General features: G+C 40.0%; 1 protein-coding gene across 4 annotated transcripts; it reads right to left on the minus strand.

Moving 5' to 3' along the window:
* Positions 1-8,416: 8,416 nt before the first annotated feature.
* Positions 8,417-14,141, minus strand: LOC143876427 (putative metal-nicotianamine transporter YSL9). Of its 4 annotated transcripts, XM_077378123.1 has the most exons (9): positions 13,856-14,141; positions 13,371-13,714; positions 12,657-13,073; positions 12,404-12,576; positions 11,323-11,420; positions 11,114-11,248; positions 10,838-11,027; positions 10,068-10,182; positions 8,417-9,989 (listed from the first exon to the last, which is right to left on the minus strand). In XM_077378123.1, the coding sequence occupies exons 3-9, from the start codon at positions 13,054-13,056 to the stop codon at positions 9,064-9,066; spliced, it is 2,037 nt and encodes a 678-aa protein (XP_077234238.1). In that variant the 5' UTR covers positions 13,057-13,073; positions 13,371-13,714; positions 13,856-14,141; the 3' UTR covers positions 8,417-9,063. The 4 variants fall into 4 exon arrangements, with proteins under 4 accessions (XP_077234238.1, XP_077234240.1, XP_077234247.1 ...); XM_077378125.1 differs by lacking the exons at positions 12,404-12,576; positions 12,657-13,073 and having other exon boundaries at positions 13,856-14,140; XM_077378132.1 differs by lacking the exons at positions 12,657-13,073; positions 13,371-13,714 and having other exon boundaries at positions 13,856-14,139.
* Positions 14,142-27,540: the final 13,399 nt, after the last annotated feature.

Raw genomic sequence — 27,540 nt, forward strand, 5'->3', positions numbered from 1 at the left:
TTGATAGACTAACACAGTCTTATAGATTTCTGTTAAATTTCTTTAGATACTAGAATCCCCTCTCATCGCGAGGGCGATGAAGGCGCTAGCCCAAGCCCATCCTTAGGGGACTTGCTCAGTCCGAGTAGCATACCCCTCCTTTGTATATAGGAGACTTGTCCAGTCTCATTCTCTTGCTTAACCTCCTCTTTGTGTGTCGTTTGGTTTTGGGAGAACACCCTACTCGGCTTGGCAGCATACCCCTACCCTTATGGGTATTGGGTTGCACATTTGTTGCACCCTACGGCTAGGTAGCTGTCCGGCCCGGCTGGGTGTTTCACCTTTGCTAAATATGCACAAGGTCTCTTATTCCTTTTAGACCCGCCCGGTCTCATTCTCTTGTTAAACCTCCTCTTTGTGCGCCGTTTGGTTTTGGGAGAACATCCTACTCGGCTTGGCTTCATACCCCTACCCTTATGGGTATTGGGTCGCACATTTGTTGCACCCTAGGGCTAGGTAGCTGTCCGGCCCGGCTGGGTGTTTTACCTTTGCCAAATATGCACAGGGTCTCTTATTCTTTTTTACGTCATTTGTGTCTCGGAGACAAGCCTTGTCTCCTGTAGAGAGTTTCCCCTGTAGGAGGCTTACCTAGCCTCATGTTGGAGTGGCCTCCTCTTTTAGAGCGAGTCTTTTTTCTCGATAGTGTTGTTAGAGAGTCTCTGACTCATTTGTTTCACCCCTTTAGTGTTGTTAGTTCGGAGTTTCTCCTTTAGAGTTGTTGATTACTTCGCTCTTATTAGAGACTAACTCAGTCTTATTAGAGCTTTGCTTGCTTGGGATCTTGGATCGTTTTCTCTCTTCTTGGGACGCTATCTTTCTTGTTGTGGTTTGTCTCTTTGAGACGCTAGTTGCTTATTCGGGGTTTCCCCTTTTAGATTTAGGGCTTTGCCCTAGTTTGTGGTTGTTCTTGCGTGTTCCCTTTAAGATTGAAAACATTTAAAGGTCCTAAGCATTGGAAAAGCTTTAAAATCCAAAAACATTAGAAATTTAAAACTCAAAAATATTTGAAAACTTTAAAAATATCAAAAACATTTGAAAATATAAAAAACCTTTAAAAATCTAAAGTGTTGAGTGTTTCTTTTAGAAGCGTAGTTTGAGAGTTCGTTTCGAACTACGTTGGCTTGATCCTCTTCCGAGGTACGTAGTGCAGCTTGGGATTTACATCCCAAGTCCAGCCAAACTTTTTTGTAAATAAATGTTTTAAACCTTCTTCAAAAACCTTTAAAATCTTGTTTTCAAAAGATCTTCCTCTAGAGTTAGGAGTTTCTCCTAGATAGAGAGTTTTAGAGTTAGGGTTTTTCTTTTGATAGGTTGTTTGATTGTTTGTTTGCTGTGTGCTTGTTTTAGAGTTAGGGGTCTGTCCTAGAGTTATAGGAGCGCCTCCGTCCGGTCAGTTGGCGATTCACATCGCCGACTGATGACTAGGTCTTGGATACGTTAGCGATCCCTTGGTTTTCCTTAGGACACACAGCCTAGCTACACATAGGTTGTAGGAACCACCTGCAATAGCTTAGGGCTAACCTGCATTTAGCTAGGACATATAGGGTGTCCTAAAATCTACAATTCACTGGAATTTAAATAATCGTTCAAGAAGCTTTAATAATTAGTCCGGTCTTTTAGATCGAGTCTAGGATAGAGGTCTAGGTGTCTTAGGCATCCTAGCTTAGAATAGGTACGAAGAACTACGTTGCCTTGATTCTCGTGGAGGCGGGGATACGTAGGCTTCTTTGGATGAATACCAGACCATCCGAGGACTCGGGCTAATAATTTAGAGTCTTAGGATTTGTTGTATTGTTATTGTGTGTTTTGATGTATTTTTCTTATTTTCTAGTACTGATCCTATACCTTCTAGCTATAGCTTGCATGTGTTTGCACATCAGAACTTAGACACCCATTAGGCATGTCACTCATAACCTAGCTATGCTTAGGTGCCACATCTTTCATTTTATTTTATGTGTGCTTATTATTTTATCCTCAGGAAATGCATGCTTAGGTAGACAAATCCTGAGGATTGTTCCCATTTCACATGATTTTTACCCAAACTTCTTTGGAGTTAATAATAAATGGCATAAGAGACCAGGTGCTTGCACTTGGGCGAATTGGGGGCGCCTAACCCCTTCCCCATTCGTCATCAGGCACGGACCTTTTGTATCTCTGGTTATCCATTGCAAACAGAGCATTTGTTTTGGTTCCATGGCATGTCCATGGATGGCGACTCTGAGTTATTTTTCAGATATATCTCGGTTTCGAGCCCTGGCTCCGGATCAGGATGTATCTCTTTCTTTTTATGTCGCCACTCATGCTATGCTGTGAGGGTGGCATCCGTTTCGAGAGTTCCCTGGTAGAGCTCTCCTTCACTTTGTGGAGATCTTAGAGGATTGCAGGAGGGATCTCGCGTCCCTCGCCGCACCAGTCCTCTCAGGATCGGGGTCCACACATATTGAATAGAACGGCCTTTATAAGCACTAATCTACCTCCTTTGGAAACCAACCGGCGCTTCCAGGTGGCCAAACGTCGCTCAATCCTTTGAATAATAGGAGCCCATAGGTTGTGTTTCGGTCGACCCACACCAAGAGGAAGACCCAGATAGGTTGCTGGAAAGACATCTAAACCACACCCCATAATTCCGGCGAAAAAGGATGCATCGCTCTCAGAAACGTTGATCGCGAACAACCGAGATTTTGCAAAATTAGATCTTTGACCCGAAACCATCTCATAACAACGAAGCATAGCTTTAAGGTTAAGAATCTGGGATATGACCGGAGAACAGAACAGAAGAGTGTCATCCGCAAACTGAAGAAGCGATACTTCCACCTTACTCTCGCCAATAAGGAACCCTTGATATAGCCCCAACTCACTTCCTTTTTTCAGCAGTCTGCACAGTGATTCGGCCACAATCAGGAAAAGAAAAGGAGAGAGAGGATCGCCCTGCCGCAATCCTCTAGAAGATTTGAAGAATCCTTTTGCTGATCCGTTGATGAGGACAGAAAACCAGGCGGACGATAAGCAGTTCCGGATCCACCCTCTCCACCGACCCCCAAAGCCCATACGACCCATGAGAAAATCTAATGCTGCTAGTGGTTTCTTGTTTGTTTATTTTACTTTTCCGTTAAATTGTGCACGATCGGATCGGATTGCCCGGCGGATTTTCTCAACAATTGGAATCAAAATTAAACATAAATTTGAGTCCAATAATCAGTTTTGGACTCACAATTGGTTCTCAAAATGCAAAACAAACAGGGCCTAAGAGTAAAACCACTAGCAAATTATATTGTTGACTTATTTTTTATAAATGATGAGATATTTCACCTTCTTGGCTTATATCTATATATTAACTAATGCACTATTTGGGTTTGTGTATTTACTAACTCCCTATTAGCACAGTTTCTGAATTCCATCTTTCTAATTGCTTTCTTCAGTGGTTATGAGATGATGTCATAGTTATTCTTCTTGTAGTTTACCAATAATCATTTTTCCTCTGGTATCAAACTATATTTGCCTGAGACCTTTTGGAAGCCAATAGTATATACTCAATTTCAGACTTGGTTGATTCTTTCATCTACGTAAAAAAATATCATGAGTTCAACATTGACCTTTATAACCCACTCAGTGGTTTCAGGACTTTTCCATATCATCGTCGACTCCCCCGAGTCAACCCTGTTTTACCTTGTCCTTCTTTCATAGCATAATTCTTTTCACAGATGCGCCCAAGTTCACTATCTTACACATTTGACCATCTATGACCACATGCCACCTCATTGCTGTTTAATGGTCACTCATCCCCCATTAAACTATCGTGATTTTGAGTCCAATAATCAGTTTTGGGATCACAATTGGTTCTCAGAATCCAAAGGCGTAGTTAGTTTTTTCAATTTTGAGAATCAATTGTGAGTCCAAAACTGATCATTGGACTCAAATTTACCAATAATTGGGATTGGACTCACAATATGTGAGTCAAAATGCAAACTAAAAGGGGTCCATGTGGTGGACTTTGTTACCCAAAAAAAGGGAAATGATAAATTCCCCCCTTTTCTTGACATGGGACAGCCACTCCAGTGTATGTGGCAATCGGGACCCTTGAATCCTTCCCACGTTAAGTACATCAGCCCCTCTGCAGTCATAGATACACTGGAGCTGGCTGTCCCAAGTAAAAAACAAGGGGCAGATATATGATACATGCAAGTATGGTGTATATGATGTTGTTACAAGTAGTTATTGTAGGACTACGCCTTTTAGATTTGTGGGTGTTAGTTATTGATTATATGTCATGTAAGTGGGTAGTGGGTTATGGAAGTGGGCAAATGGGTTAGTGATGTGGCACACCTTTGTGCTTGTATTTAAGTTCTTTAATTTAATGAAATGAGAGAAGAAGAGAAAATTATAACAAACAAGGGAAACTTTGTTTAGGAGAGTCATGGTTCCTCTCGATTTGAACCACTAGGAGGTCTGGTTGCCTCGAATCAGCCTCTCCCCCTCTCTGTTTCTATTTTCTGTTTGTTTAATTCCGTTACAGCCAACTAGGCACGTAACAAGTGGTATCAGATCCGTAGATCCTGCGTCATGGCTGCATCATCGGAGTTTTGGGAATCCATACGTGAAGATCTGCAGGAGATTAAAACATTGGTTTTGAAAATGATGGAAGGACAACGACAATTCGTAGAAGGCTTGAACAAATTCAAAGTTGCAGTTGAAGAAATCCGCAAAGACGAAGGGAAGAAGTTGAATCTTGAGAAGGTTGATCTTGTGGTGGAGAAAAATGCAAGCATTGATGCCAACGAAGATGATCTAGATGAACACTATGTCAAGGATTATCTACATTTCGTCGACCTATTTGATCATCCCATTGCTTCGATGCGCCGCTATGAAAAATTATTTTTTCCTTTACCCTTGATCACAACAGATTTTGAAAGTGGAGTTCCAAAGATCTCGACCATTATTTTTGAAGATGGAAGTCCAATGTTAATCGTGTTGTTCAAGCAAATCATGCCCATTACGATTTGGGAGCCCGACGGATTAATGTATTTTATTTAATATTTAGACCGTGAGGACAAGGTCGCTTGTAAGGGGGAATGAATGATACATGCAAGTATGGTGTATATGATGTAGTTACAAGTAGTTATTGTAGGAGTGAGCTTTTTAGATTTGTGGGTGTTAATTATTGATTATATGTCATGTAAGTGGGTAGTGGGTTATGGAAGTGGGCAAATGGGTTAGTAATGTTGCACACCTTTGTGCTTGTATTTAAGTTCTTTAATTTAATGAAATGAGAGAAGAAGAGAAAATTATATCAAACAAGGGACACTTTGTTTAGGAGAGCCATGGTTCCTCTAGATTTGAACCATTAGGAGGTCTGGTTGCCTCGAATCAGCCTCTCCTCCGCTCTTTTTCTATTTTTCGTTTGTTTAATTCCGTTACAGCCAATTAGGCACGTAACAATATATCACTTGTCCAAAAAAAAAAAGGTAACATGATCTTGTATTCCTAGCAATTATCTTAAAACAACTATGAGATACTACTATAAGGCTTCTTTGCACAAAATTATATCGCTAGCGTAAGGGTCAATCGTAGCTACGGGTTGATCACAGGGAAGAGAGTAATTAAAATTTTAACTTAGGCAGAGTGTACCAAATTACTTGAAAACAAATCACTAATTATCTATTCTAAAAGAAAATTTAAAATTTATTAAAGCAAATTTTTTAACCACTAAATTAATACACTAATTCGATTGCGAAACCAACGCAACTAGAATTTGATTTGATAAAACACTTAAGAAACTACTTAGGGATAAAATCCACCATAAAATTGAATCAAATCGATGGTTTGTAAAATTATTAAATTGATCACACCCTTGACTTGAATTGAATTGAATGTATGATGAATCCGATCAATGAAAAATAAGATCAATGGAGGTTATTTCCCATGAGTAACCCATCACATACGCGTTTCAGTTTTAATGATTGTACAAGGTTTTATAAAATATAATAAAAAATCATATATACGAAAGAATAACAATGGCATATATGATTTAAAATTCAAATTTATAACCCTTGTATATTAATTAGTTTTCGAGATTTAATCTAATGCATTGGATTCCAAACTATCAATTTTATTCTCCTTTACGGCTTCATCTAAACCCTAAGATAGATAATTTAGCTACTCACGGGTAATTCAAAAGAAACAAAAACGAAGTAATAACATCCCATTAAGAACTTGAGAATTGAAAACGAAATAAAAATAACTTTATAAATTGAATTTAGAATTTGAATACACTGAAATTTAAATTTAAATTGAAACTAAAGAATAGGGTAGGGAAACTAAGTCTTTAATGGCAGAATCTTCTTCTTCCTTTTTTATATTTCCTTCTCTTTCCTCTTTTTGGGTAGTGATAAATTGACCCATAATTTCTCCCCCCGGATGATCCCAATCGTCCAAATGATAACCAAAATGTAAATTGGTTGCCTAAAAATTGCAGAGAGAGAGAGAGCAAAAATGGCAACCCAACTATGTGATAAAGAAGCTTTGCAAAAAAAATCTCAAATTCAACTACAATCTCTCCTTAGATGATTATCATTAGGTGGGTCCCACACATGTTGGACACAAGAGTATCTCACCACTGACCGAAACTCATGGGCAATTAATTTCTAAACTTGGGGCGGGCCCCATTCATTGTAGCCGAAATTCCAATTTTGGGCTGATCCAAATCGTCCAATTGATTGGATTTTAGTATAAGTTAGTGATGTCTTCAAATCAGCTCCATAGACAATCCAGACCATTCAATTAGTGGTCCACAATAAAAATTAACAACGCCCATAATTGATTTCTATAGGTTGATCTGACCGTCCATTTAAATGGGGATTTTGATAATAAAATATTCCTCGGCAACACTACTTGTAGAGCCAATAATTCACTGATCCAAACCATTCAATGGGAGATAAAAATAGGAAATAACTATTTCGTTGGGGGATGGAAAAATAGGCAAAGAGAGGAGAGAGAGAGTCGGTCAGGGGGTTCTTGGATGATCCAAGCCATTCAATTTAATGGGTTGCAATGTAGATAAGATGGTGACAAGAAATAGGGAGTGATATGGGCTGCTAAAAATTTGGAGAAGAAAGAATTGAAAAAAATAGTTGGAACATGGGATAAGAGAGAGATAATAGGAAAATCGATTGGGAGAGGTTGATATGGTCGGTTGTGAGTGGGCCCAAAATAAAAATGTGTAAAAATAATTCGTCCAAGAGGGAGAGAGAAAGTGAAACGAATTTGGGAGAGAAGAAATAGGGAGAAAGCTATGTTGATATCGATTTTGATCCAAAGCTTGCACTCTTCACATCCGGCCAATTGAATTGCCCGTTTGATTTTCTGATGAGATCGTATCCTCATTTGATCTCAGCCATTGGTCGGATCTCTTCATTGATTAATTCAACCAAGAACTTTCCAAACTCTACTTTTCCTTGAATTTTCACCTCTTGCCACATTTTCCGTGTAATTTTCAAAAATAACCTGAAACACCAAAAACTAGAAAAATACCTAAGTAGTATCGCACTAACTATAAAAATATGCATGCTTAACTACCTAAGATTCACACATAAATGTGCTCATCAAGACTCACCTACCTCACATCGAAATACGTGGAGATGTTATGACCTAATAGGTGACAAAAGTTGAAGCCATTGATATCTGCATGACTATCTTTTGATGATGAGAATATTGCCCCCATATTAGTGAAAGCTACAATGACGATGGTTGATCAACATAAAATTCCTGAAATGATTGTTCTCTGGTGCTTTGGTGCAATGGGATTTTGCACTTAAACCACTTGACAAAGAGCAAATCAAAGATGCTCTTTGAGAGGAGATGGGTCATATCCACTCTAGATAAGGTTGTCCTGAAATTTATTTATTTTTTAATTTAGGTTCTCTTATGCTGAGAAATTTTGTGCATAACTTGGGGATTATTAGTAGTTGAACTATTATTCCTTTTCGGTTAAGAATTAGATGCACTGATGATTGTGTGGAAACCAAATATGGGAAGCTCTGCAAATACTCATGTAGAAGAGTGTAACTTATGCTTATATGAAGAAGAATAGAAGAATTGAGATTTCATTCATACTTTCGTATTTGGTCCATGCTAAACAGTTGCTACATCATTAACAATCAGATCACTATTCCTATATGCAAGATTTTAAATTTTGGTTTCAGTTTCGGTCGAAATTTTGATGAAAATCTTGTAAAGTCACAGAAACGTATAGAAACATACAAATGATGAAATTTTAAGATAAAACTTTTGAAAATGCTAGAATCCAAGACATAAGCAAGAAAGCCATCCATAATGGCTTAATTACATCGAACACCCAATGACATGAGTTGGTATGCCAATCTAACATCCCAAGCATAAAATATGGATACTTTACTGTGCAGTTCAATGATATTGTCTACCAAATAGTATTATTTACATGAGTGAACTGAAATGAAAAGCAAATCATAACATCTTTCCAATTTTTATCGTTCCGACCATTGTGGTCAAATTTCGGGAATTTCGACCATATTTTGAGAATTTCGGTCAAATTTTGGGAATTTCGACGGAAATAATGACATGGAAGGAATTCGTGTAGATTTCGTTTCGGTAGGGATGGAAATGGAAACATTTCGGTCATTTCAGGGAAATTGAAAAGCATGCATATATGTCATGAATAGCTATGCTGCCAACTGAACCTCATCTGAACGGCAAAGCCCATCATCCAAATTTTAGATTCGCAAGTACTCTGTGCATTCTCATTGAAATCGCTAATTAATGTAGAGAAGTGGAGAATTCGTGTGCCAGGAACTGTCTTTTGTACCAACTGAGCTCATGTAAAGCATATCCAACCTTGTGATTTAAGGCCACATTATTATTTTACAATGAGATCAGATCAGAATTCAACCTGGAGTTGAAAACTGAGTTACTTGCATACCACACACAGTTACTCATTTCGTAGAGCCTTCAAATTCGGGACTATAATTTTTCAAGAATTGCCTTGTTCCCTTACTAAGTAGATAAGAATCTCATGCATATGGGAGGATTAATCTTCAATAGAGCGAGAATAGACGAAGGGAGAATCCATAGCCCGTCACCGCAGATAAAACCCGAAGCAACCGCAGGGACCATTAAAGCAGCCTTTCTACTATTAAGCTTGTGCCAGATGAACACTACCAAGCTCCCCACACACATATCAATAGCAAAGTAGGCCCCAACTAGAAATGGCACTGCCATGGCCATAGGCAAAGGAACCCATCTCCCAAATTTCGGCGGTGATAAGTCTCTCACCAAATTCGCTCCAACCGCGAAGACAAAGAATCCATAACAAAGCTGCAAGCAATGGCGAGGCAGGGCGGAGAATCCTTCAACACCCAAAATTGCCATGTTTCTATATATCAAAGCATATGGAGCTTTGAACTCTCCATCTGGGTTGCCCACATCAAAGGCTTTATAGAAAAGAAAGAACGTAAGAGGAGCAATTAAACAACCCATGGCGGTCCCAACAGCTTGGCTAAGGACCATGGAGCGAGGAGAAGTGAGAGTGAGGTGGCCTGTTTTGAAATCTTGCATCAAATCAGCTGAGATTGAAACAATGGATTTTATTAGGCCGCAGCCGACTAAACCCGCAACAACACCTGAGTCTTGCCCGGCCCAAGCCGCAAGTACAAAGAGGGCTACTTTGCCATAGTTATAGGCCATATTCATGTCAGTTAGGCCAGCACCATAAGCATTGCAAAACCCGAGAGCTGGTGCAAATACGTAAGCTATGACTACATAGTACCATCTCATTTCGGGGAACATACGAGGAATGGCAATTATCGAAATTATGGAGAAGAGAGCGTAGCCTGAACATGCAATCCACATTGGAATGCTATCTCTTATGAAAGATCCATTTCTCTGGAGATCGTCAAGGGGCTGATTTTGGTAATCTGCAACTGAAGGAATGGTGATCTCTCAGTTAGTAGATGTTTTAGATGTTAAAGGTTTGAGAGGGGTTTTGGTTTCTCCTTTACCAGTTTTGTGGTCCTTTTGTTTCATTCTGACATGAATGCTTCTAATGGTGAAATAAATTATCTTGACAAAATTGTAGAGCCCATCACCTAGAATGAGAGCGATGGAGATAAACACCTGCAAAAACCGTGAGAAGACCATGACTTGTTTCCACTGTAGACCAACATAAGCAACTACAGCACTAAGAAATGGAAAATCCTGTGGTTTTTATTTTATTTGGGGCTTGTTCATTTTGGACTTGAGAATTGATTATGAGTCCAAAATTGGTTATTGGACTCAAAAGTAAACTCAATTTTGAGCCGAACAATCAGTTTTGACTCAATCAATTCTCAAAATTCAAAAACAAACAGGGCCTTAACAATCTAGAAAGTTTTTTTCAAAGAGCTAGAATGAAATTTAGCTTCTTTAGTCACAACAGAAGAAAAAAGTCAAAAACATGTCAGATGAATCTATATTTCTATCCTCAAGTAGCAAATGCTCTTGCCAACCATGCTTGTGACATGTGAAGCAAAAAGACTGAATGGATATTCCTAGTATTCATTTTAGTTGATTATTTCTCGTTTTGTTTGGGCTTTGAGGCTAGGTGGCATGTCCTCTTATATTTTTTTCTAATATCAAGAAAAGGTACTAGCCCGGGTTCCTAGATAAATTCCGAGTATTAAAAAATCTATATTCCTATTCTCAAAACTTAGAACAGCATGGAAGATAAAAAGATCAGATAATATCCTAATTTCAATTACTCTATGCTCAAAGAGTTCTCTGCTAAACAAACCTTATAACCTTGCAAACTTTTCATACTGCTTTGTGGTAAACTCTCAGAATACCAATCTCCTTTGAGTCCACTTATCAGTGGCCACATAATCCCCCATGAGATCACTGCTCCAAGAAGCAAAGACAGATTCACCAAATGGGAGCAGATCATCCCTGCTCCAATGTACGTCATACTGAAATCAAAGTAAAATCTGCAACACAGGAACTTGAATCAGAAAATGGAAAAATCAAACAAGTGAGAAGCTGAATTCAACTGAATAGAGTTGCTGAGAAGTACGTTTGCTTCCAAGCTTTCAACCCAAAAGTAGGAAACTGAGAGAACCCACATGCATCTCCTCCAGAGTAGAACCATTGGAAGAAAGCCCAGACAAAACTTAATGTAAAGAACTTCGCAAACCCATGGACTTGTTCTCTGCAAACGAGTCAGTCATTTCAGACTTAAAATTTTGAATTTTAGGTAGAAGATAACTAAGTTCAGATGAGTACCTGGCCATTTTATCTCCTTGAGGAGTATGGAAGCCATTGATGAGAACAGCAGTGGCCGTGCCATTTGGATAAGTTAGCTTGTAGTCAATTATCATGATCTGCAAAATAACAGACTCAACATCTCCTAGATGGGAAAGAAATATATTATATGCATTCAATTGTCTTGATAAGCAACACAGATCAAAATTCATGAAAGGAAACACAATCTACTTTTCAGAATTTCGACAAAGATTTCCATGATCAGAATAAACAAACTCCATGAAAGAACCATCTTTGAAAGGTTCGATTACAGTATAATATTTTGATCATCAAATCCATACAGCACAAAAAGACCTTGAGATTAAAACAATTTGGAGACAAACCAAATGCCCATGAGGAAGCATATGTCTCTTTGACGTAAACTTCAAATCAATTTGTAGCATATTAACGTGAACAACATAACAATAACAAAGCTTAAGAAAAACTAGTTTGATTCGATTTACAGTAGATTACCATGGACAACCCTCCCAAAGTAAATGAATAAATAAACAAAACCTCACCTACAAAATTGGGTGATTAGTGTAAACTTACCAACTTCTCCAAAAGCTTAAGCTGTTGGAGAAAGGCATTATTTATCTTTTATACTTCAACACTTCCCCGCACATGTGGCCTACTTGGCAAACACGTGGCACATGTGGTCCCACTTTGGGCCGACCATCGCATATGGATTTTTGCTATCCAGGAGGTTTGAACTCAAGACTTTGGCTCTGATACCATGTAAACTTACCAACTTCTCCAAAAGCTTAAGTTGTTGGAGAAAGGCATTATTTATCTTTTATACTTCAACAATTAGTTGAAAGAAATTGCAAAAAGAAACCTCAAACTTTCAGATTCACAAATAATTCAAAATTTTTAACAGTTTTTAGCAAATATGAATTTTGTGAATCAAATGCAATAACAAGTTTGGGAACAATCCGTTCGACTAAGAAACAAACTTCGAATATATTTTTTTTGTTTTTATTCACTTTTTTTTTTCCCAAACTGTTCTAATTTTCTAAAAATTTGTCTTACTAATTGAAAACCATTAAAATAAACAGATTACCTTTCTGAGAGGAACCAAAGCCAGAATCCCAACAAAACTAACAACAAAAAGAAAACCAGTCATCCAAACAATCCCAGGCTCCTTATAGCTCCCTGGAATATTACCATCTGTATCAACCCCTGCTTGTTCATATGTCTTCTTACTCAACCCCAATAAATAAGATCCAAATCCACCTACAACCCAAGAAAAAAATAATATAATAAACAAAAAAGAAACACAATTCTGCCAAATAAACAAAATCAAAGCCTCCCACCTCCCACAGCAATGCTATAACAAGCCACTGCACAAGTCTGAACAACAGTATTCTCCTGAGGAGTAAAAGGTTTTGATACAAAACCTATCGTCTGTAATAACTGTGTCCATGTTCGAAGAAAGACGAAGGCGAGAAGGGCGACGGAGACATTGAGAGAAGGAACTAGCCCTGTTGTGAGGTTTAGTTTCATTACTATCACACTGTATATAATACCAATCACAAAACTTGCAACAATTCCTCTGATTGTGATCTGTTTTGACCATGGCGGAATTCTCTTAGGAGCTTGTTGGATCCCCTCCCTATTTTCCAAATCCAATTTCTCAATTTCACTCAATTCTTTTGACTCTTCCATGACTTCAAAGTCAATGATTTGGATTGTTAGATCCTTCCTTTTCTTCATTCATTTGAGAATCCTAACTAAAAGTATAATTGAATTAGAAATGAATGGGCCATAAAACTGAGTCATCTACTCTTGAAAATTTGAGAATCCTAACTAAAAGTATAATTGAATTAGAAATGAATGGGCCATAAAACTGAGTCATCTACTCTTGAAAATTTGAGAATCCTAACTAAAAGTACAATTGAATTAGAAATGAATGAGCCATAAAGAAGAAGAAACTGAGTCATCTACTATTGAAATTATAAAATTTAGAACTGGAATTTAAAAAAATTCTGCAGAACTTGAATGGTTCATGTCTCAATTGAAAATCTCACCTGGGTCTTTTTTAATTTTTCTGATTTAAGCAGAGCAAGTGCAGAAACCATAAAAACTCTTGAAATCTCAAATGGGTCTTTCTCTTTCTTCATCCTAAAATTACAAATTTTAGAACTAGAATTACAAAAAAAAATTGCAGAATTTGAATGATTGAGTATCTCAATTGAAAAGCCCACCTGGGTCTCTTTCATTTTTTCTGATTTCAGCAAAGCAAGTGCAGAAATCATAAAATTCTTTGAAATCTGAAATGGGTGTTTCTCTTTTCTTCCTTAATCTACTCACTTTCAGCCTTATTTTCCATCCTCCATGGAAATTTTCCCACTTGCAAGACAACACCTATATACTGTATGAAAAACACATAAAAAAAAACTCACCCAACAAAAGAAAAAAACTGGAAAAATTTTTAGACTGAACTTCTTCAAGTACAGCAACCCATTTGCAGTACACCATTAAAATATCTATAATTCAAGGGATAAAAAAGGACCTTTTTGGGTGAAAGAAGAAAGATGCATTTATAAGCAATAAATCAAGACATTTTCTTCTTCATCTTCTTCATCTTCTGCTGGTCTTGTATGAATGATGAGTTGAAAAAACAGAGAGGAAAGCTTTCAAAGCTAATGCGAGACTTTTTTTTTCTTCTTCTGTCATGAATGCTCATGTCTTTTGCAGAAATGGCGGTTTTATCCGATTTCGTACATGCCTATTTTGTGGCAAAGCTTGCTTGTTATTGGAAGGAGAAAAGTCCTACGGTTCTTGCAATTAAAAAAATCTGTGGGGGAGAAAAAGCAGACACAGTCGAAGAACCCAAGAGAGAGAAACACTAGTTATTTTCTGTTGATGCTGATGTTTTTATTCCCTTTCTTTTGATAATGGCACCTCTCTGTTTGGCATCTGATTTTGCATTTTGCGTGGTAGTGTAGTTTCATAGTTTGTATCCGAGGACGGAACACAAATCTGAGCCGAACATTTTGTGAAAAATTTTCCTTCTTTGCGATGTGGTAAATTCGGGATTTGCTAGACACCATCGCAGAAGGCATTTTGCGGATGGGGTGTTGCATGTGAGAGCAGCCCCTCACGAATGAAGACAAAATCTGCTGAAAAGTGAGCCTATGTGGCTTCTCTCACATGCAAAAGCCCATCCATGAAAAGCTTTCTGCAGTGGATGCTAGCGAACTCATCCTCATAAGTTAAAAAGGGCAGTGTGTAGCCCCGGATTTTAGAAGCCAGGTTTTAGTTTGAAAACAATGTAAAAGATTGTTAATAATCAACTGTTGTATGTTGTCCTGACCGCGTTTCTTGGATTTTATGTAAAAAATCTAGGTTTTAAAAATCTCTCCTCCATCCTGAGATTTCTAAAAGTTGGAAATATGGGACGATCTCCTGCTCTCTTGCTGTTGGAAAGAAGGGCGAGAAATAAGAAAACGATGGCTGGTCTCCTTTTTCCCTCGTGTACCATCTACAATTTTGAGGAAATCCAAGATTCTAAAATCTGTGTACCCAAATGGCCCTGTCAAAGGATGCATTTGTGGATCTCAATTTCAAAAGGAAATTGAATTCATGATGTGAAGTGCTACTGATTGGCTCGTGGAATGCAAGTGCATGGAGAGAGAGAGAGAGTCCTTCACTTGGTTGTTCGGGGTGTTTCTGATAGTCTCTATAAATAAGAATTTTATTTTCTGGGGAAAAAAACACAGATATAAGAAGGTTTTCTACTTTCACTATTTTTGTAGAAAGTTTTAATCTAAATCCTAAAAGTTTTTAATCTAAATCCTAAAATCAACAGTAAGGCAGCTAGCCAAAACATGAGGTTTTCCATTTTTAGGAAAACAAATTTCCCAGGAAAAAAAATCCTAGATCCAAAGTTAGCCCAGAGAATGTCGTAAAGACTTGGAAGTGTAACAAAATACCTTATTGGGCGATCTGATTAAGACAAGCAAATATTATTGTATGACTTTGTTTAGAGAACTTAAAATAATTGTGTTGACTATGGGAAGGGAGGTGATATATCCGCCCCTTTTGATCACCAGGAACACCCCTTGTCAGTGTTTGTAGCAATCAGGGGCATTGAATTCTTCTAACATAATTACAACAGCCTCTCTTTAGCCATTGATACACTGACAGGGGGTGTTTATGGTGATCAAAAGGGGCAGATATATCATTTCCCTATGGGAATTATGATTAGTACCACTGAGCAAATTGTCATTGAGATCAAGCGCCAGACTTGAATCATGTCGCAACAAGTTTGTTGTAAGGTCAAGATGGATGACCGTTCGTGCAATCTTTATCAAATTCTTAGTGCGAAAATCTTTTTTTAGGAGCAATGTTCTCGTCAAGGATTCGAGTCACGGAAAGAGCCTCTCTCAAAGCAGGGGTAAAGCTGTGTACAATGCTCTGACCCATAGATATTGTTGGCCGTCACACACTTGACCTATTCTCATTGGTCCTACTCTAATAATACTCTAATCGGATCATTCTAGACCTTTAATTAAGCATCGTAGAAAGAAGTCCTCAAAGATCCCTTGAAGCCACTGGATTTTGCATGCCTTAATCTTACAAATGAGATCTCTTTTCAGCCTTTTCTTTTTGGTTGCACGAAAGCCATAGGTCAGTAGGGATTTCTCCAGGTTTTGGGGTGTCACTGTCAACTCACAAAGACGTTGGGTTGCCGGTAGAGTTTTAAAATTCAGGAAGACTCCATGGGATGTCTCAGCGTCTCAGGCCTATCAAATGACATGACATGTTTATATTAAATTTCTTGGTAATGATGTGCTCTCTCTCAGTTGGTAATGACACCCAACCACTACTTACGAGGTTAACAACTAAACACTACTTACCACTATTCAAGGGGTAATGTCCCGGCAACTACCAGGCTTATCTCATCTCTGTCAACTACTTACACCACTACTCTACGAGGTAGCTACATGCAACCAAAAAGGTAGAAAAATGATCGAAGTGTTTTTATCGGATGGTAAATACGGAAACTAAGTGAAATTGGCATTTTGATCATATGATAGTGATTACAATGTGAAAGTGGAGTTCTTATATGGTGTAAGCCTGTGTTGACGAGTGTTTTTCAAAAAAAGTGTTTTTATCGGATGGTAAATACGGAAACTAAGTGAAATTGGCATTTTGATCATATGGTAGTGATTACAATGTGAAAGTGGAGTTCTTATATGGTGTAAGCCTTGTTGTCGAGTGTTTTTCAAAAAAGTATTGTACGGGCCACATCAATGGATGATCCAAAAAATTCCTTTGATGGGCCACAATGTAAATAAATTGTGGCCCAAAAATCATTTCCATAGATCCCAACCCTCTGATCTTCAGAGATTTCCATAATTTGCATTTCCTTTATAGACCGGAGGACTATGATCATCTTTCGGAAATGATTTTTAGGCAGAGGGTGTTGGCCTTTGACTATACTGAAAAACAAAAATAATCCCTAACATAAAAGAGCACCGAGCACTTTTGCTTCGGTCTTGCAGTCAAGCTCCCTTCTACCTTTGCACTCGAGGGCCAATCTCCGTCCGGCGTGAGGAAACCTTTGCATGCCTCCGTTGTTCGGCTATAGCTGAGACCCCCGAATCTAGAGCCGCTTGGCGTTCCAACCCAGTTCCAACAATGCACTTCCCAGGGATAGGTTCCTATAGGATCCCCACCTTAAAAACCGAACATGAAGATTTTCTCTCATCCGGCTCAAGTAGTTACACCAAATAAATAATAAATAAAGAAACATTCTCAAATTTCAGGGCTTTCCGATTAGAAAAAGCCCACTTGAAACATGAGAGCATTAGCTCCTATCACTTTGTTCATCTATGTATGGGTCTTTCTTTCTTTCTTCGTTCGCTCTCCTAGTGCCTGTACAAACACAAAGACTTTCAAGCCTTTCCATCTGATGAGGCCCTCGTATTTAAGCTTTTATGTATAACTGCTTGCAGCCCTTGTGGCCCATCAAATGGACGGTTTGGATCTTCCTATGGTGTGGCCCGCACAATACTTTTTGAAAAAAAAATACGAGACTTTAGGGGCTTACACCATATAAATTCTCGTGAAAGCGATTGGGTATGCCGTATGCGACACACCAATACGGTAATTGTTGTCAATCGCATAAAGGCTATTTTGGGGACGAGGTTAAAATTCAATACTCCTTGATGGGATGTCGCTTTCTGACAAGAGAATCAAAGCCGTCCATTTCCACAACGTGGAGGGTCTCCTTTTTATCATACTTCCTCACGAGCTCCTGCAACGCTCACGTGCAATGTGACGTCACCTTTTTCCATCTCAGTTGGATCTGTTGACGCGAGGCTTATTCAAATAGCGTGATATTTTCACCCCCCTACAGTACGCATTCGCCCCCGCCTGTAACGTGGCTTGACGTCAAAAAGCGTTAAAGTTGTCCACTGTTCACATTACCAGTGGGGCGAATGCCTACTGCAGAGGGGGTGAAAATATCATCTACCAATATATATTGGAATTTTCAGTGTCGGGTTTCTCACTTAAAGCTTCATACTTCTTTTGTTTTCTTGGACTTGATATTGACACCCTTAAAACTAGGCACGTGAGTCGAGACAATATTATCTTCTCTTACATATTTGCAGACAAATGGCTGATGGCCTGATGCCAAATGCTAACTTATGGGGGTGTCAATACCAACTTGTTATTAAGGACTCCTTTGGTATTCTTGACATCTTCATATTTCCATTCCCTTTCATCGGTTGTGGAAGTTCCAAAGTGGATGATTAATAATTGAGAAAAATGAAGGAACAGAAAAGGCGTTTCAAGTCTCAACTCTTTGCCCCTGTTTGTTTTTGGAGTTTGACTCCAAAAACTAAATATTAGACTCAAAATTATGTTTAGCCCCAATTTGTTTTGGATTTTGAGAATCAATTTTGAATCCAAAACTGATTATTGGACTCAAAATTAAGTTTAGTCACTGCTTATTTTGGATATTTAGAATCGACTTGAGTCTAACAAAGATTATCTGACTCAAAGTTACATTCAGTTTTGAGTCTAATATTCAGTTTGGGACACAAAATTAATTTTGGCTCCACGTGTTGTAGGTGGAGTCGTGAAAATTACACGTGGTTGTAAAGGAGAGTGGTGTGAATTATATCGTCCAGTAAGAAATACAAATTTTCAAAGTATTCTAATGATCTCCATGGTTAGTTGGAACTGGAGTGATACATTCTTATTATTGTGTATGTGAATTAGTTACAAAGTAGTTGTTGTAGGATTATACATTTTAAATTTGCGGGTGATAGTTACTTGTTATGTGTCATGTAAATGGTGTCGGTTAGGGATGCAACTTGGGTCGGGCTCAACCTGAACCCATCGAGTTCAAACCGATTTTGGCTCGGGTTGGGTTGGCATGTTCTCGGCTTGGGTTGGATTGGGTTAGGGTTGGGAAAAGCCAACCCGATTTAATTTCGGGTCGGTTTAGGGTTGAGGCCTTGGCAATCCGACCTGACTGTAGACACCCCATTTTGACCGTGCCCTAAACCCTTCCAATTTTATGCAAAACCCCATCAAACCAATGCTTTAGGACTCCAAATTTCTCCCCAAGGTAAGTTAGGGTCCCAGCTAGGTCCCCGCAAAATTTCGTCAAAATCCGAGTACGTTTGCCTAGCGAACGAGCAGAGAAAGGACCGTAGTGTAAACCAGAAAAGGGGGGTGAATTATCCTGGAACGGTGCAGAGCAGATTTTGAATAAGACACGATTGGATGGTGCGCCCATCAATTTTTCCGCCAATAGTGCGCCCATCAATATTGGTAGTGCCAATATCACCACCCTGTTTTTATAAAATAAAAAAATAATAATAATAAAATAAAAATCGATTTTACAGAGAGAGAGAGAGGAGAATCGTCGGTTTCTTTTACATATATAAATATATATATATAATATAAAATAAAAACCCATCATGATTGTCCCCCTTTTTTTTCTTTTCTTGAGCCCGCACCTCCCATTTGACGAAAAAAAAAAAAAAACAAAAAACCATCATCACTGTCCCCCTCCCTTTCCTTTTTTTCTTCATTTCCCCCTCATTTTCTTCACCTACCACCCCTCTTTCGTCAAACCAGAATAATATAAAATAAAATAAAAACCATTGGAGGAGTTCTTCTGGTCGCCAACCCTCTGCAGACAGAAAAAAAGAAAAGAAAAGAAGAAACGACAGTAGAAGAAAAACCAGAGGGGAGAGAGAGAGAGAGAGAGAGAGAGAGAGAGAGAGAGGAGAGATCTGTAGAGAGAGAGAGAGGGAGAGAAAGAGAGAGAGAGAGAGTCTTCTCCTCCGGCAACCCAGCCGGAATCCGGCGAGGCCAAACCCATTTCCGACCGACCATCCACCGATCACCACCACCATCATCCGACCCTCCATCCACCACAGACCACCACCTCTTCTCCTCCGGCAACCCAACCGGATTCCGGCCACCTTCTCCGGCATCCTCCCAACCAACCACCGGAGCTCCACCGGCATCCACATCTCCTCCACCCCACCTCCAGCGGGCCCCACCTCCAGCGGGTCCCACATCAGCGGGTCCTACATCAGCGGGTCCCACATCAGCGGGCCCCACACAAGCACGACTCTGTCAATACCTTCCTGGATCTCTTGATTCCTCCTACAGCTGGCGTAAGTTCAATTTTTTTATTTTATAATTATTCATTCTTTGCACTACACGGGTCCCACATCAGTAGGTCCCACAGCGGGTCCCACATCAGCGGGTCCCACAGCGGGTCCCACATCAGTGGGTCCCACAACGGGTCCCACAGCGGGTCCCAGCGGGTCCCACATCAGCGGGTCCCACAGCGGGTCCCACATCAGTAGGTCCCACAGCGGGTCCCACATCCGTGGGTCCCACAGCGGGTCCCACAGCGGGTCCCACAACAGCGGGTCCCACAGCGGGTCCCACATCAGCGGGTCCCACAGCGGGTCCCACAACAGCGGGTCCCACAGCGGGTCCCACAACAGCGGGTCCCACATCAGTGGGTCCCACATCGGCGGGTCCCACAGCAGGTCACACATCAGCGGGTCCCACAGCGGGTCCCACAACAGCGGGTCCCACATCAGCGGGTCCTACTATGAATAGTAGTTTTGAATAGTACTTATAAATAGTAATTATGAATAGTAGTTTTGAATAGTACTTATAAATAGTAATTATGAATAGTAGTTTTGAATAGTACCTATAAATAGTAATTATGAATAGTATTTTTGAATAGTAATCTTGTATAGTAATTATAAATAGTAATTATAACAGTCTTCAGCACAGGAGTCAGTCCTTCAGTCAGTCCAGGAATTTTTCCTGTCATCATAGGGGTTAGGATTCTGTCCATCCTCCCATCAAGTTGTGATCTTTACCCGCTCCTGCAAGGTATAGGATGCTGTCCAACCCTTGCCGAGTTATTTTCCTGTTCGTTCCCCCGCAAAGTATAGGATGATGTCCAACCTTTGCGGGATTCCAGAAGTCTCCCTACCCTTATGATGATAGGATTTTATTCTCTGGTGTCAAAAAACAATAAAAACATTTCAAAAATACTTGAAAACAACAAAAACATTCCAAAAAACACTTGAAAATTCAAAAACATCTAAAAAACAATTCAAAATCCAAAAACATTTTAAAAATCAAAATTTCAAAAAATCTTGAGTCATGTGCAGAGTAGTTAGGAATTCTGGTCCGAACTACGTTGGCTTGATCCCTTTCAACAGGGTACGTAGTGCAGCTTGGGGTCCACATCCCAGGTCCAGCCAAACCTTTAAAAATAAACATTTCAAATATTCCAAAAAATACAAAAAAACTTCAAAACCTTTTCAAAAAAGATCTTCCCCTAGAGTTAGGAGTCTGTCCTAGATATTTAGGGTGTTTTAGAGTTAGGAGTCGGTCCTGATTTGTATTGATATGGTGTGTCCTGTCGTGTGAGTGTCCCTAGAGTTAGGAGGCCTCAAGTCGATCGGTTAGACATTTAGTCGAACCGATGGCTAGACTAGGAAGCATATAGTCAACCCATGGTTTTCCTTAGAATGCACAGCCTAGATACACATAGGATATAGGGCCCACCTGCATTAGCTTAAGGCTAATCAACTTGCATTAGTTAGGGCATATAGAGTCCTAAAAATTACAATCCACTTGAATTTAAGCAATCGCACAAAAAGCTTTAAACATCAGTCGAGTCTAGTGGATCGAGTCTAGGATAGCGGTCCTAGAGTTTTAGGCATCGTAGTTTAGAATAGGGCACCGAACTACGTTGGCTCTGATTCTTCCCGAGGCCGGGATACGTAGTGCAGCTAGGATGGATGGCCATCCTGGTCCGAGTCAAGTATTGCATTAGAGTCTAGGGTTTCTCGTGTCGGGTCATGTGTCGAGTCGTGTTGTGTTGTGTGTTTTGCTGTGTTTTCTTATTTTTATGTACAGATCCTATACCTTTAGCTGTAGCATGCATGTGCTTGTCCACCAGAACTTAGACACCAATTAGGCATGGCACTCATAACCTAGCTATTCTTAGGCGACATATCTTTCATTTCTTTTGTGTGTGCTTCTTATTCATCTCCGAGACATGCATGATTAGCTAGACGTTATCTCGGAGATATTCGTTCTCATTTCGCATGATTTTCGCCCAAAACTCTTCAAAATTAATAATAAATGGCATAAGAGACCAGGTGCTAGCACTTGGGCGAATTGGGGGCGCCTAATCCCTTCCCCATTCGTCATCAGGCACGAACCCTATTTTATATCTCTGGTTATCCGTTGCAACAGAGCACAGCATGGGATCCAGGGCCCACTTCCTTGGATGACGACTCTTCTTTGTTTAAGATACGCCTCGAATCTGGGCTAGTCCCCGAATCGAGAGGTATCTCACTTTACATCGCCGCTCATGCTGTGAGGGGCACTCTTTCGAGAGTTCCTTGGTGGGGCTCTCCTTCACGTGGACGATCTAGAGAGACTCGCGCGGGGGCCCGTCCTCCACGCCCGTCCCGGATCGGGTCCACAGACTGGCGACTCTGCTGGGGAATTTTTGAAACATTGCCTAACTCTGTAAAAAAGCCATTTCTAATTAATTTTGAGGAAATTTGGGTCAAAACCAAGTTAAATGGGAACTTTATCGTTAGAAATCCAGGGGCACCAAGTAGGTGCGTAAATAAAACAAGGGATTCACACACTGCACATCATGCATTGTCATATTCTTTATTTCTTTCATTATTTTCCTTATTGGCCTGAGGGAATAGATGTGACGCGCACCAGATGGGAGCCGTTGTATCTATTTCCTAGCTATGCGACGGAGCTGCAGCCGTAGACACTGGGTGTGCTGGTGTTCTACAGCAGCCGATGAGCAATGAACATACTCTGTATAATGCTGGGTGTGCTGGCGTTATACATCAAGGGTATGGTCATAAGCATAGTACCCTGCAAAAATGCCTGGGCCCTACTTTCATTTCATTATATTATGTATATATATTAGTTGCTCCCTTTAGAACCAAAATTAGGGAACCCTTGCTAGGACACTATATATATGTACTCATATAGGACGAACATATGTTGCTTACACATGTGAAGCCTAGAGTTAGGAGCCTTGTCCAATTTGTAGACTAGGGTAGCTCACCTTGCGTGGCTACAGCGCGGTCCTAGTACACTCATCAGTCTGTCACGAGTCGAGACCTCCTTGGCTCCGCTAGATTAGACTAGGGTTGGTGCCCCTGGTTAGGATGTATATATATATATATATGTATATATTTATTATTAGATTAGGGCTTGCTTCTTAGTTAGGTTTCCTTCTAATCTAATCAATTTTTCCCCATCTATCCATTCTGTGGATTATCATCAGATTCTTGGCTCTTTTAGTCATGATCTGTCTTCCGTGAGCTTGATCATTTGATTGATCCTGATCAGACCGTGTTCCACATGTCGATTGTGAGTCTATCTTGCCATTATCATTATCGGAGTGTGTGTTCTTGCTGAGAGCCCTGCTTTATCTTGATCATGACGGCATACTCTTCATGTTTAGTTGCTGAGACCCTCCTAGTATAGCCGTCATGCTGCTGATTCTTTTCAGAACCCTTGAACGTAATCATTATCCTTTTGGGTTCATTGACAAACTATGTGCTTACCTTACCACATCTCCTACTATAGCCGTTATGCTGTCGAATTTTCTCCAAATACCTTGAGTGTGATCATCATCCTTTTTGGCTTGTTGACAAACCATGTACTTGCCGTACCACATCTTTATGTACAGTTGTTATGCTGTCGGATTTTACCCAACGGAAGGATGTATTGGTGCTACCTTTTGTCTCAACTTGCGCATTGCATTGCCATGTGATTAATTCTCATTGAGCTTAGTGTTTGTGGTGTCCATGAAAGGAGTCTTAGTCACTCGTCTGCCATCAACCCCAAAAGAGCTTTCATTTCTAAACTCGCTTGGTCTAGCCAGTCTGCTGTACCTTTTTCCTCTCACATTGCCCAGATGGCCGAGTACACTGAAAATCTCATCTTGACAGAAATGAGAGAGACGATGATGACATTCAAGACCTGATAGACAGGGATCCCCTCATTCTTCTTGAACTCAAGTGCTTCCAAGAACCCTACACCTAACCGTGTTGCACCTCCTACACCCACCATGGGAACCATTTCACCCATTCAACCCTTCATATATCTTACCACCTTTACCTGTACCACCTCTGGGCTGGAAAATGATTGGGAAGAGAAAAGAAAAATATCATACCAGAGAAAGCCTTGCCATTGTCAGGTGCCAAAGAACAATTTGAGCTGGGTCAACAGAAACCGAAGAGGCCCTCCCTTCTGAGATTCTAACTCTAGGATTACTCTTTCCGATCATTATCGCCATTAATGAAGGCACGTTGTCCTTGAACTTTCAGCGCCAATCCGTTGCCTCCGATAAAGTGTCTCATCTTTGAAATTTGTTTTGAAGTGTGTATACCAACCCTCCTGTCAAAGTTGGTAAGTCTAACCATGTCAGTATCAATTCTAAGTATGTTGTGTTTACCGGTCTCTCTCATTGTGAGCCAATGTCCAATCTTTTGCTGAATTTGATGGAGAGCCTATCGTGGCGCATCAAAAATCATTGTATGTACTTCAAACATTCAATGAAAAGAACATTTGATTCCAGTGTCGTCAATATTCTTGTATATGTTCACTCTTGGATCTAATGTTAATAAACAAATTAAGACACCCTCCTCGAATGAGGATGCCGATGAAATTCTCCTCGAGATTTGAAAGATAATCAAACGAGAGGAAGAGCGTCGAGCAAAGCCACTTGAAGATGAAATTGATACCGTGGATAGTGGTATCGAAATCCGAAACTCGGGAAATAAGGATTGGCAAAATCTCCCGAAGAGTGCAAAGAGTCGATAAACCTATTTAGAGGGTTCAAGGAAGTGTTGCTTGGTCCTATGAGGATAAATCAGAAGCGTGCCTTGGCACTGTTCAACGTGAGTCACCCTCAGCTTCAGACATCAGGTCGAAAGAAAAAAAAATTCAAATGAAGAATACCAGACATCAAATGCAATGAATGAAAAATTGAGAGAAGACTTTCAGACAACAAAGTCATGAGCATAGAACATGAACCCCAAGAAGAATGCTTGGGCTATAAATTGTGATGGAATTTCCAGTTAAAACATTCCAGGTGTAGGGGCATTCCCCACATCCAAGCAAAAAAATTAAAATCAGAATGAACAAAGAAAAATAAGATAGAATCCAGAGAAGAAAGGAGAAGGGAGCATGCCCCACGTCAACTCCTCAAGAACGTCAGAATCGCAGGAAGCAGAGTCGATAAATGGATTGAAAATTTCAAAATCATCTTCAGCATTCATAGAAGACCCAGAGCCGTAGAATCCCGAATATCAGTGCGAGATCCCAAAGAAAAAGTGGGAATTCAATCAGTCTAGCTTGCACAGTGCAGATGAAGTCTTGCAAGGAAATGCCGCCAGACTCCTCAAAAAAAAAAGAGAAAGAAAAAAAAGTTCAAAGCCATTGAACCTTAGCTATTCAAGAAGCTTGTATGCCAAAACATCAGAAGGCCATCCTTGGACGCCTGAGCCTTAAACGCCAAAAATCCCAAGTTCAAAAAAAATCCTTTTGCGAACACCTTCGAGCCTCAACAAAATCAAACATTATTTTCAAACACCCGCAAACCAGGGGCATTTCGGCCCGAACTACGTCTGACCTGATCCCCAACTCTTCGGGGGTACGTAGGCAACCTGATCAATTCAGGTTCGGTCAACCTTTGGGATAAAAATCAAATTATTCCCTTTCAACCTTTGGGATAAAAGTCAAATTATTCCCTTTCAACCTTTGGGATAAAAGTCCATTTATTCCCTTTCAACCTTTGGGATAAAAGTCCATTTATTCCCTTTCAACCTTTGAGCTTAAAAGCCAAATCATTCTGTTCCAAATCTCAGTGAACTACGCGAACCTGATCCTCCATTATTTGGGTACTGAGGCAACCTGGCCAATCCAAGTCTAGTCGAAACTTTGAAATCCAAAAGAAATATCCAACCGTTTTGAACCCCAGCCCACTTAGAAAGTCCTTCTGGTGAACAAGCAGAGGTTCAAAGTCAAGAACAAAAAATGATGGAGTCTGAAGACCCGCTAGACTGAAAACCCGAGAGGGCGGTCTAGGCAAAATTTAGGGTCATTCACCCGCTAAGTTGACAACTGAAAAGTCAGCTTAGGCAAAAGTTAGGGTATCGAGCCCGCTGGATTGAAAACCTGAAAGGGCGAACCAGGCAAAAGTTAGGACAAGCGGTCCGTCGGATTGAAAACCTGAAAAGGCAATCTGGTCAATGGCAATGACTTCCAGCAAAAAGTGAATCATTGAGGTGGAGAAACAGTCTTCAACCAGGGTAAAATCTCGGAGTCCAAGTAGTGCCAGCAAGCTTACTTTAACATTCCTCTAAACTGAGGGCATCGAAACCGAGCAATCCAAAAGGGATAATAATCATGACATAAACACCGAAAAAGGAGAGTTGTGCATCTTGACACGGTCTTCGAAATACTCTAAGAGTGGCTAAGCCATACCCTTAAAAAATGACACATCAGATCCAAGAGTGAGTCAAAAGCGAGTCGAGTCCTTGGAACAATGAGAATCTTCTTTGATTGAGTCCTTGGAAATCTGTTCCTCCTTCATATTTGTGTTCCCTCTCCTTGCGAAGTCCAAACTGTCAGATGCTGGAAGAATGGGAGCGTGTCATCCAAAATGCGAAGAAAATTCAGAGTAAATCCTGGTTTAGGTATCAGAAGGGGCGGGAGACATCTTGTTCAAACCTACCAGAGACCTTAAGCCTCCAAAAGTGAGCAATGCGAAAGAAGGGATTTTCAGACTCAGCCATCATGGTTATTGTCCTATTCTCTCCATACAAAAGAACTTTGCATCCTTGAGCCTTCATGAAATGAAGCATCTTTTCTTCAACCATCATTGTCCTGCCTCCTTAAAACTCCTGTCATGGAAACACAATATACTAGGGGCATCTTTTATGACTTGCGTCATAAAAGATATCAAGCACAAAAAGCAATCAGTGCCAATGTCTTCGGTAAGTTGAGATAAGAGATGTACGAGTATATCTCGAGCCAAACTTCAAACTTCTCAGACGAGTGCACTCTCTGAAAGGTCAACTTCCCCAGAAAATCAGTTTCCCAAGCAGAGTCTAGAATTTGCTCGCGCAGCCTTCAATCCCCGGCAAAATCAGAAAAATGGTCAATACTCAAAACCTCAGCAAGTTACCTGTGTCTGGTTCTCAGCAGAGATCACACACTCCTAACGTTCTCGGCAAGAGACAATCAATCATGTAATGGAATCGATCGAAATCTCGATTTCTTGAATCAAAATTGTTCCTCCTTGAGTTTCGTGTTCTTGATTCTTAGAGTGGTTTGATCATGATAGCTGTCTAATCATTCCGCCATGTTGATCTGTCAAGATGCTATCTTCCCAGATCCCAATTTAGGTTTGATCATGATAGCTGTCTAATCATTCCACCATGTTGATCTGTCAAGATGCTATCTTCCCAGATCTCAATTTAGGCTTGATCATGATAGCTGTCTAATCATTCCGCCATGTTGATCTGTCAAGATGCTATCTTCCCAGATCCCAATTTAGGTTTGATCATGATAGCTGTCTAATCATTCCACCATGTTGATCTGTCAAGATGCTATCTTCCCAGATCTCAATTTAGG

This window comes from Tasmannia lanceolata, unplaced genomic scaffold, assembly GCF_043159265.1.
Source record: "Tasmannia lanceolata isolate RefF3 unplaced genomic scaffold, GAP_Taslan_0.1 ptg000002l, whole genome shotgun sequence".
Taxonomy (NCBI): Eukaryota; Viridiplantae; Streptophyta; class Magnoliopsida; order Canellales; family Winteraceae; genus Tasmannia; species Tasmannia lanceolata.